Here is a 12,508-nt window from a genome sequence, read left to right on the forward strand (position 1 = left end):
CGGGGTAGTCTAGTGGTTAAAGCGTTCACTCGCCATGCCAAGATCCGGGTTCGATTCCTTACATGGGTACAATGTGTGAAGCCCATTTCTGGTTTCCCCTGCTGTGATGTTGCTGGAATATTGTAAGAGTGGCGTAAAACTAAACTCACTCATAGTCACATAATCAGATTTTTTTCTTGGAATTCATGAGCATGATCACACGAATGCTGAAATAGTGAGGTGATAGAACATGTTGGCCCTTGTTTATGTAGGGACTAGCCCACTTTCTAAAACCAGTGGGCCATTTGGCCCGTTTTGTGTCAAGTTGGATGCATCCCTGTCTAATCTCAATGAAAAGTTCCAACACTACAAATCCTGAAATACATGTGCTGTTTTGGGGACCCAAACATTTAGATTTTGTTTTCATTGTTTTATGAAACAAGAACCTTTCGTTCATTAGCTGATTTAAGCATGAATGTCCCACTGATCAAGAGCTGACAATGAAGATTGTTAAATGAGTAAAGTCGTGTTGGGGAAGGCATTCTGTTGAGGATGTACACGAGCTATGTACATGTATGTCGTTACTACCCAAGTATACTTGTTATATCGTCTCTGGTGTGTGAAGTCGGGACGTACTTAAGCCGTACACTATACCAAACTGTACTGTGTATTTATTGAATACAACGGATACCAAGGCAGATTTACAATACACCAAGCCTGACAAGGATAGCTTTCGTCACATTTCAACACTTCTTTGTGAGAATTACTTTGTTTAATCATAAGGAAATATCTGTTTTGTCATGGAAATTGAACTTTCTTGTTGAGAAGTGGTGGACAAAACATACAGGGCAATCATCAAGGATTTTTTTTCTGCAGACTATTTTATGTAGCAAAGATAGCAGACAGTTCAGGTCCAAGATATGGCATATTCAAAACCATAAAGGATCTTGGTGCCGTTGCACAAAACAACCTCAGCGCTACGATTACCTTAAGTCTGTGTTAAGGTATGGGAGTTAGGTGACCTTAGCGCTACGATTACCTTAAGTCTGTGTTAAGGTATGGGAGTTAGGTGACCTTAGCGCTACGATTACCTTAAGTCTATGTTAAGGTATGGGAGTTAGGTGACCTTAGCGCTACGATTACCTTAAGTCTGTGTTAAGGTATGGGAGTTAGGTGACCTTAGCGCTATGATTACCTTAAGTCTGTGTTAAGGTATGGGAGTTAGGTGACCTTAGCGCTACGATTACCTTAAGTCTATGTTAAGGTATGGGAGTTAGGTGACCTTAGTGCTCAGATCGCTTTGAACAACGTCATCCTGGTTGTATGTAAAGGCTACCATTCAAAAAGGTATGTGGATAGATCTTTATTGCAATTAATGTGATGTTTCAGGTGTAGATCCCAACACCATTATCATTTGCTTGATAATGGTCTTATGATCTACAGGGAAATGTCACACCTATTGCAATCAAGAAGTTGTGTGTCCATAAAAAGTGTTCCTCTTCATCATACCAGCTTGTAAATGCCATTTGAAAAGGTCCTCTTTTTCTTGAAACATTGTTTTCTTGCAGAGATGACTTGGGCAAAGACATAGAAGTGTCATTCAGTACTATGGAGGATCTGGTTGTAGAAGGCCAACATTCAAAATTAGCCTTGCATGAGTCCAAATGATGCATGATACTCAATTTGATTGATCTCATTTTGTGAAGGGACATTTATCCAAATATTCGACCCAGTTCTTACCCTTTCAGTTTCAAAAGCCTAATGCTGTCTGTTTTGTAGCATCAAAATATTTTTTCTGAACCCTTTTGCTTCGATTATTTACCTGTTGCAACGAGTATTTTCTAATTACTTTGATTATTTTCTCTTTGCAATTTCGCATCAAAATTTGATGTCAAAACCTTGAAATTTTGAGTATTTCCCCATTACTTCAAAACAGTTGCAGCAATGAGTAAATAATCGAAGCAGAGAGAAAATAATCGAAACGAGAACTGAAAAATATGTTTAATGTAACTAAAGTGTCGGCGCTTTCATATTCAGAAGTATCAACCAAATTGTGCTGTTTGTCCAATGCCTGAAAGCTGATAGAGAGAATGGAGAATGTTTGGGCTGAAAATGAACTTATACACTGTCATGAAGTAAGCAGCTTGAGCTGGTTGACTGAGAAGCATTGTTCAGTCTCTCCGTCTGTAACAGGATGCTGCCAGAATTGTGTTTGTGTTCACGCAATACTATCTCTCTTTGTTCTTTATTAAGCTGCTCAAATTACTTTCACAGTTTAAGATGTTTCGGTGGCATGTTTGTCAAACTACCTAGGTATTCTTTTCTTCTGTCAAGTGTCAATGCTGATGTTTTTCCAGAAATTAGCTCAAAGATAAATGTGACTAACTTGATAAGGGCAAAGTTAAACAAGAGTAAAATCCAAGGTTTTGTTAATGGAATCTTATTGATAGTGTGGAAGTCCTGAGATTTGGCATTAAATTATTGTGCAACAAGTTGAACGTCTATGCAGTTAACTTCAGTTGTTTCAAGGAGTAAGGATATTATTTTGTTGGGAATATTTGGTGTTGCTGCCTGAACTATACTATGCCAGGGGCGGATCCTGAGGGGTATGGGGTGGGGTGTGCGCAGCCACCCTTCTCCCCAGAAAAAAATTCCCTGAGGAGCATTTCCCCCCTAACCTTGAGACTTCATGATTTATGTGCACCCTGAATCCGCCCCTGCATGCGATGCATTGTAGTTTTACAAACATTTGTTTTTGCCTGTATACACTTGTTAGAATTGTTAGCCTAGTGACTTCACACACCACAGAAATAGAATCATTTGTACATGTCCGATGTTTGTGAAATATTTTAGAATAAATAGCTTTTTATTTTGATCTTCGTGTTGTGTTTATTGATATATACCCAGTCTCAGGACGTTTCTATTCAAGGAGGAGGATGTCAAGCTGTGATGTTATTTGAAGCCGTGGACCTATCGCGGTCCAGTGATGACAGGAATGGCCCTGTTTGTTGCCTTATGGATTGTTTGTCTTCAAGCCTTAATGACTGAACTTGATGCTTACGTTATCGACCACTGGGTTGCTTTGTTTAACAGGACTGTTTGCTCACTTTGTACTTGATCAACAGTCTCTCCCATTGATTTATGTGAAATATTCAAACTATATCTCAGCAGTCAAATTATCAAGTCTAGACCAGACAATCCACTGATCAACAGCTTTTAAACTCTACATCCGCCCAGTAATTAGAACCAACCATGTTTTTTAATATTTGGTTCTGTTATCTTTTTTTATGAAAAACTATTATTACTTATGCCGAGACTGTCCACATGTGTTACCCATGAAGTGTGATTTGGTACCAATCGTGGTGTTAACTTCCCGTACACCGAAGTCGTATAGGCAAATATTGGGATTGGATTGCAGCTTTAAGGCCAGTCTGTGCTCACATCAACGCGGATTGTCTCTGAGATGCACCGTTTTTTGAACAAATATATACTGGGCGTCATTAATGAAGGGTCAAGCTATTGGTAACACACTTTCTCAAAAGTTGTGAAACTTAGTTTTTGTTTGAAATATCTCTGAATGTTTTACAAACTTTCTTAACATGGAAAAACAGGCTGTTGAAATGTTAGTATTACATTCTTTAACGTCCGATATATTCTGTTACAAACAGCACATTTTCTATTCAATTTGTCTCTGGAAATTCACCTGCCACTTGATTTGCACGCGCAAGTAGCTCTATCCATAGAAAGTGGAGGACAATACACATGCATTGATGCTTTTTCACCGTCGTTCACTGTTCAGCTACCTGTTTGAAAACGCAGCTTAAAATGAGACGTTTTTGACACTTCCAGAAAGGGGTCAGACTATAGGCCTTTTCGAATCTGGCCAAACTCAGCGGCACGTTGTTGTCCGCTTTAATGTGAATCAGAGTGCTATTGGTAGACTGTGGTAGAGATTTCAGGCCAATGGGTCCGTGGAATATGCTGGTCGACCAGGTCGCCCCAGTCACAACAGTCTGAGATGACAGGCACACGATTAACACTGCGTTACGTAACTATTTCCTTAAAGCAGCAGATCTTCAGACAGAACACTTCAATGTTAACAATTTAAGTCAATCAATTAATGTTTTATAGTCGTGTAAGGATATCCAGGAGCACCGTTCGTCGACGTTTAAGAGCAACCACTAACATCAAGTCACAGGCAAGCGCGTTTGAGTCGGAGTAGACAACATGGCAGCTGGAATCAACGTCAATGGTCTCGTGTGCTCTTCACAGATGAAAGCAGATTCAATTTGTCCTTCCACAATGGTCGGCGGAAGATTTATCGTCGCAATGGAGAGCGAATCACAACTGTGGCCACGCATAACCCAACTTTTGAGTGTGTGTGTGTGTGTGTGTGTGTGTGTGTGTGTGTGTGTGTGTGTGTGTGTGTGTGTCTGTGTGTGTCTGTGTGTCTGTGTGTGTGTCTGTGTGGTCATACACGTTACTGACTTTCCAATTTGACTCCATCTTTCTTTCATGGTCAGCTGAATTAAAACTTCACTGTTTTGCTGGATTGGTTCTTGTTTCTTTTCTTTACCAATCATTGGACTACAAAAGTATGTAAAAGTTACACCGATTGCTCATTTATGCTCTTGGAAATCCAAACTAATACAGGTGGTGCGTTTTCGATGATGTTCAGTATATATCATGTCAAATAACACAAGTAAAAGACAATTTCTCCAAAAGTTCTCGCAAAGATCAATATCTTTCAAAACTCATAGTACATTGTGGTTGTGAGCTTGTGTAAAAAAGTTGTCTTAAAGTAGAAACATTAAAATATATTTGTCTTAGCAATATTGTATCCTCACAGTCTAACAGTACATGTTTCATGGTAAACTGACTTTGACATGGAATACACATTGGAGCATCATCGCCCGTTAAAAGGATGGGTAAAATGAGAATGGCCTATCCGGCAACGGCAACGTCGTAAGGCAACATCATCTCAACGACAACGTGTGCTGATATGGTTAACACTTACGATCGGCTGTCTTTGATTTGTGTATCCCATTTTGACTGCCAGCAATGATTATTATATTGACTAATCTTACAATCGGTATACGGGATCTCAGTGCGTGTGAAGGGTTGTTCAAGAGCACCTTTTGCTGCTACACAAGCCTTGCTGTTTCCTTTTAGGGGTTTATGAATGGAGTGTTGTCGATATAATAAATATTCATATATCTATTATTCATTGTACCTTCTAGTATATGATATTTGTTCATGAAACGGTCGCTGATGTACGTGGAGTGTATGTGTTTAAAACATACAATTCGTCAGTAAAGATTTCATTATACACACATCTTTAATAACATTGTTTATACAAATATGTCACATCTCAGTATTAATTTCGAACGCTCGACATAAACGATGAGACAAGTTTCATCAAGTTTCATCACCAGCACTAGCTTGTACGTAATTTATTCATACTGTACATAAAACAAACTCGAGGAAATTAACAAGTCTCCAGGGTTTGTTTTATTGAAATGTTATACCCAGTATATTAAACACAAACTCCAAAGAAGAGAAATCACTTCTAATCTAGTACATGCATAATACGTCAAAAACAAATGTTCGACTAAATGTTCCTCAGAGATCTGACAAATACACGACACTGATGTTCGACTAAATGTTCCTCAGAGATCTGTCAAATACACCACATTGATGTTCGACTGAATGTTCCTCAGAGATCTGACAAATACACCACATTGATGTTCGACTAAATGTTCCTCAGAGATCTGACAAATACACACCATTGAATTGATGTTCCTCAGAGATCTGACAAATACACCACATTGATGTTCGACTAAATGTTCCTCAGAGATCTGACAAATACACGACACTGATGTTCGACTAAATGTTCCTCAGAGATCTGACAAATACACCACATTGATGTTCGACTAAATGTTCCTCAGAGATCTGACAAATACACCACATTGATGTTCGACTAAATGTTCCTCAGAGATCTGACAAATACACCACATTGATGTGATGTTCGACTAAATGTTCCTCAGAGATCTGACAAATACACGACACTGATGTTCGACTAAATGACAAATACACCACATTGATGTTCGACTAAACACAAATGATGTTCGACTAAATGTTCCTCAGAGATCTGACAAATACACCACATTGATGTTCGACTGAATGGTCCTCAGAGATCTGGTAACTACCACATTGATGTTCGACTAAATGTTCCTCAGAGATCTGACAAATACACCACATTGATGTTCGACTGAATGTACACCACATTGATGTTCTCAGAGATCTGACAAATACACCACATTGATGTTCGACTAAATGTTCCTCAGAGATCTGACAAATACACCACATTGATGTTCGACTAAATGTTCCTCAGAGATCTGACAAATACACCACATTGATGTTCGACTAAATGTTCCTCAGAGATCTGACAAATACACCACATTGATGTTCGACTGAATGTTCCTCAGAGATCTGACAAATACACCACATTGATGTTCGACTAAATGTTCCTCAGAGATCTGACAAATACACCACATTGATGTTCGACTAAATGTTCCTCAGAGATCTGACAAATACACCACATTGATGTTCGACTAAATGTTCCTCAGAGATCTGACAAATACACGACATTGATGTTCGACTAAATGTTCCTCAGAGATCTGACAAATACACCACATTGATGTTCGACTAAATGTTCCTCAGAGATCTGACAAATACACCACATTGATGTTCGACTAAATGTTCCTCAGAGATCTGACAAATACACACATTGATGTTCGACTAAATGTTCCTCAGAGATCTGACAAATACACCACATTGATGTTCGACTAAATGTTCCTCAGAGATCTGACAAATACACGACACTGATGTTCGACTAAATGTTCCTCAGAGATCTGACAAATACACCACATTGATGTTCGACTAAATGTTCCTCAGAGATCTGACAAATACACGACAGAGATTCGACTAAATGTTCCTCAGAGATCTGAATGTTCTGACTAAATGTTCCTCAGAGATCTGACAAATACACCACACTGATGTTCGACTAAATGTTCCTCAGAGATCTGACAAATACACCACATTGATGTTCGACTAAATGTTCCTCAGAGATCTGACAAATACACGACACTGATATTCAAATAAATGTTCCTCAGAGATCTGACAAAATACACCACACTGATGTTCGACTAAATGTTCCTCAGAGATCTGACAAATACACCACATTGATGTTCGACTAAATGTTCCTCAGAGATCTGACAAATACACCACACTGATGTTCGACTAAATGTTCCTCAGAGATCTGACAAATACACCACGCTGATACATTTACGTGATCACTAAATATTCACATTATAGATTTCTGTACATAACTTCAACATCAAAGAAAACATAAAACAAGTGTATCTATATATAAACAGGTGTATCTATATATATTGGTTCAAATTATACATAACTGCAGATAAACACATGGTTTGATTTTTCGTGAACAAAAAATCGGAATTAATCGATACAGATAAATATAAATCACATCACATCATGTACTATCATCGGTTGTCTATTTAGGAGATAAACATCATGTGTTGGCCAATTTGCTCATTTGTGACGTCAATACGACTTTACGTCACAATATGATTTGAATGACGTCACCACTGCTGACGACGCAACAATACAATGGTTGTCTATTTTTGGGTGCTTCCCGGACAGATGAAAGGTGAACATGCTCAATCCAACAATAATATACATAAGTTATGTCATAATGATCAACTCGGATCAAGGCGAGGTGAAATTGGGTTTAACGTCGTGCTTGAGAATATTTCGCTCATATGACGACGTGCATGCGTGTGTATGTGTATGTGCGGCTGCTTGTACTAGCCCAGACTTAAGCTGGTTTTATAGTGCTAGCCCACTGAGATACCATGCCGCAGTGAAGCATGAATACTCCACTCAGACACATTATACTGACTCCGAGCCGACCAGTCCTTGTTGTACCCATTAATGCCGAGTGCCAGGCAGGGACCAACAAGTACCATATTTTAACGTCTTTTGGTATGACGCGGTCGGGGATCGAACCCGTGACCTTCCGCTCTCCGGGCGGACGCTCTAACCACTACACCACGGAGGCGGTATTAACTCACTCACTCACTCAAATTTTCTTGGGCAATGCTTCTGCATTGACGTACCCTGAAGAAGGTAGGGGAAGACCCTGAGTTGTGTCAGTAGGGGGTCCAGTGAAGGTTGTTGGGGGCAGTGCGTTGGTGATCGGTGCTTGACCGGAGTTGTTGACCAGAGGGACTTGAACTACTTGTACCTGCACGGGAACGGCGGTGGCTGCTCTGCGTTTTTTGGTGTTTATGCAGATTACAATTATCACGAGTAGCAAAAAAAATGCGCCACCAATCGAGCCCCCAATAATGACTCCGATATTAGAACCTGTAAAATATGATGATACACAAACATTAGAAAATACACGGTAATTTGTGTAAGAAACATGTACCAAGGCATCTGAGGCGCAAAGCTTGATTTCTCACATCCCTTCTCAAACACCATGCTATACGTTGTGTTTAGCTCACAGCCGTAGTTGCACTATGGTCACCAAAGACTAAAATAATATCTACCTTGTTTGCATTCGATCAGTTTTCTCACCATTAAATATAGCGTTCCTGTATATTGTTACACCTAATTTCATAAAGGCAAGACATCGTGGATCTTTAAGGTTCTTCAGTAATGGCTCTGTTTCTGCAAGGTTCAGGGGTGGTGGAGTAGCCTAGTGGTTAACGCGTTTCGCTCGTCACACCGAAGACCCGAGTTCGATTCCCCACATGGGTACACTGTGTGAAGCCCATTTCTGCTGTCCCCGTCGTGATATTGCTGGAATATTGCTAAACGCGTCGTAAAACTAACTCACTCACTCACTCTAACCTTTCCTAAAGGGTTATTGTTGAAATGATCACATTGCAGATCCAACTCACATGTACACACAGACCCATATGTTTCCATACTTATTGAAATGATCACATTGCAGATCCAACTCACATGTACACACAGACCCATATGTTTCCATACTTATTGAAATGATCACATTGCAGATCCAACTCACATGCAGATCCAACTCACACACAAACCCATATGTTTCCATACTTATTGAAATGATCACATTGCAGATCCAACTCACATGTACACACAGACCCATATGTTTCCATACTTATTGAAATGATCACATTGCAGATCCAACTCACATGTACACACAAACCCATATGTTTCCATACTTAGGCATTCGTGTAATGGTCCGTCTCAAGGTTACTTCAAGTTGATACCATGACAATGAGGTTGTAAATGATATGTTCCACTTACCACTGGATTTATGATTGATTTCTCTCGAATACGTCATCTCGAACCCATCATCAACACCAGATGAATCTGACTTGAATTTCAGGAACATAACAGGACCAGAACTTTCTTGGATATATGTATTCTTTCCACACAAGCGACCAAGTGATGGGGCATTAGAGTCCGGCCCTATAAAATAATGAATATATGAATCATTATTTTCTTCAAGCTAATGCAACCCGTGAAGATCCGGGTTAAAACTGATCTTCAGTAACCCATGCTTGTCCCAAGAGGTGACTAACGGGATCAGGTAATATGCATACCAATGTACTGTGTAGTATATTAATATATCAAATGATGTCTGGACATATGTGGTTTTACACAGCATCATTCACCTAGTCAACTCTGCATCTTTCCAAAGACCAATGACCCGTGATCTTCAGTAACCCATGCTTGTCGTAAGAGGCGACTAACGGGATCGGATGGTCAGGCTCGCTGACTTGGCTGACACATGTCATTGTATTCCACTTATAAAGAAGGTTTGGAATAGTTTCATTGATTGCATCTTTGTTTTATTTGATAAATCTTTATATGGAACATCGCATCACATTCTGTTCGGATGTGTTTATATCAACCCGGTTAACTCCTCAATCAAAAAGTGATCCAAGACCGCTAAAAGGAATTGACTATTTAGAGCAATGTTTGTTGCCATGTATATCACATATAGACGTTTCAGATATTCGTTTCATTTTGATGGGGGATTTTAATTCAAGGACGGCAGGCCTTAGAGATTTCATCATTCACGATGACAACCAACATATACCTAGTTTGGAAGATATGGAATATAATGCTGACAATTTTCACCATCCCAGGAATTATGTCGACAAAATTATAAATTCTCATGGACGAGATCAGATAGATTTTTGTTGCGCTCACAACATACACATGATGAATGGGCGAAGTAGATCTGACCCTCGGGATGACATGACTTGTTTTTCTCACAATGGCTCCAGTATGGTGGACTATTGCTTATGTTCAACTGATATATTTGACATGGATCATGACTTAAATGTAGAAACTCGTTGTGAATCTGACCACCTACCCATCGTACTTAACCTTGTGCATACCACCTACTCCCCACAGATGTGATGGGGACAGTGACAGTGTGCAACGTTTGTTAAGATATAGGTGGACAGAAGAACAGAAACCATTCTTTGTTGAACACTTAAATGCATAAATACTGCCCTGGCATTATATGGACTTGAGAACTTTACAAATGACGTCATTGAGGATATCAATGACGCGGCACATAAGTTAACAGCATGTATAACATCGTGCGCAGATAGATGTAACATGCGATGTTTTGGAAACCCTTCACCAAACAAGCCCTACGACACCAGCTGGTATGACGAAGAATGTAGAAACCTGAAGCAGCTGAAATATACTAACTCAGATTGTTTTAGATCAACTGGGGAGCTACATTTTTGGTCAGAATTTCGAAGTCTACGAAACTCATATCGACAGCTATGTCGCACCAAAAAGGAAAATTATGAGGAAAATATGGTGAACCTGATATCGTCTAATTCTAAGAACTTTAAAGTTGTTTTGGAGCCAAGTTAAACGCCTAACAACGGATAAATCAACTGATATCAACTCTATATCGGCAACACAGTGGGTCGATTACTTCGAAAAAGTAATGAATATAAGTCATGAGAATACGGATCAAGACCATGTGAGAGAAGCCAGTAAATTTCTTGAAAATCACGATGAACATAATTGCTGTGCATGCAATAATGATACTATGATTGAAGTTCTTGTTCAAAAAGCATGAAAAGCCCTAGTATCCGTTAAACAATTAGAGCGTAAGTTTCAGAATATTTCTTCTTTAGTTTTATTCAAGATATTTGATGCTCAGATTAAGCCAATCTTACTCTATTCTAGTGAAGTGTGGGGTCATTCAAAGTTTGAATGCATCGAGCGTTTTCATGTTAAGTTTTGTAAATATGTTATTGGTGTAGGTTGTTATGTCTCTAATGTTCCTGCACTTGGTGAATGTGGTAGATATGGCTTATTTGTTGATTGTCATAAAGATGTATTCAGTATTGGTTAAAGTTGCTATCAATGCCTAATCATAGATATCCTAAGCAAAGCTATCTTCTGTGTACATCTTTAGACGACTGCAATCGTGTTACATGGGCTTCACAGGTTAAAAAGTTACTGTTCTCTTATGGTTTGGGATTTGTTTGGATCTCTCAGGAAGTTGGTAATTGTTTTCTTTATTTCTTAGTAAGTTTGTGCAAAGGGTTAAAGATTGCCACCAACAAGATTGGTTTTCTAAAGTTTGTGAATCAAATAAGTTATGTTTCTATCAAGAATATACATCTCTATTGACAGTTGAATATTATTTATCCACTCTAAAGGATCGCGAATATAGAAGGCTTTTATTTTTGCTAAAATCTGGGGAATTGCATTTAATGATAAATGTTGGCTGACGTTGCGGTATTGTTCGCGATGAACGATTTTGTAATTTCTGTATGAATGGATGTATAGAAGATGAATACCATTTTCTGTTAATATGTAAAGTTTATTCCATTTTAAGACAAAAGTATATTCCTGAAAATGTCTGGAAACATCCCTCTATTTATATATTTAACATGTTATTAAGTTGTGACAAAGTGAATATCCGAATTAACTTAGCAAAATTTGTAAAAGAAGCTGTAAGGTTAAGAAGTGCTTAAAAGGTGTATCTAACCATTTTGTCACTATCATTGTTATTTTGTGAGTTTTTGTACTTGGGCCTATGACCTTTATATGGAATAAAAGTTTGAATGTGAATGCGCAGATAGATGCTCATGCTGTTGATCACTGGATTCTCTGGTTCAGACTCGATTATTTACAGACCGCCACCATACAGCTGGAATATTGATGAGTGTGGCGTAAAACTAAACTCACTCACTCTAGGAAATGGAAGAAGACGTTCTTCACGTCATCCATTCGTTGCATTAGAGTCATTTAGATCATGACCTCGAGACTGGACAACAGTGGAACCTTCTGTTACCTTCTTCTGGTATAATTACACACAACCGCCATTTACTTTCGCCTACTCTTTGAAAAACGACGAATATAGTGAACCCATTTTCGAATTCTCCGATGCACCTCCGCCATTTGATGTGAGTCGGGT

The 12,508-nt window shown here is 38.9% G+C and overlaps 1 protein-coding gene across 2 annotated transcripts in view; it reads right to left on the reverse strand.

Annotated features, from left to right (window-relative positions):
* Nucleotides 1-8,041: 8,041 nt before the first annotated feature.
* LOC124259473 (cubilin-like) overlaps nucleotides 8,042-12,508 on the reverse strand; it is a 38,742-nt gene continuing 34,275 nt past the window's right edge. For both annotated transcript variants that reach the window (XM_046693607.1, XM_046693606.1), the window contains 2 exons: nucleotides 9,352-9,516; nucleotides 8,042-8,430 (listed from right to left, as the gene is read on the reverse strand). In XM_046693607.1, coding sequence (XP_046549563.1) covers nucleotides 8,144-8,430; nucleotides 9,352-9,516 — 452 coding nt within the window. In that variant the 3' untranslated portion in view covers nucleotides 8,042-8,143. The remainder of the gene's footprint in view (nucleotides 8,431-9,351; nucleotides 9,517-12,508) is intronic.

The sequence above is a fragment of the Haliotis rubra genome, unplaced genomic scaffold (assembly GCF_003918875.1).
Source record: "Haliotis rubra isolate DU_JTF1 unplaced genomic scaffold, ASM391887v1 Scf722, whole genome shotgun sequence".
Classification (NCBI taxonomy): Eukaryota; Metazoa; Mollusca; class Gastropoda; order Lepetellida; family Haliotidae; genus Haliotis; species Haliotis rubra.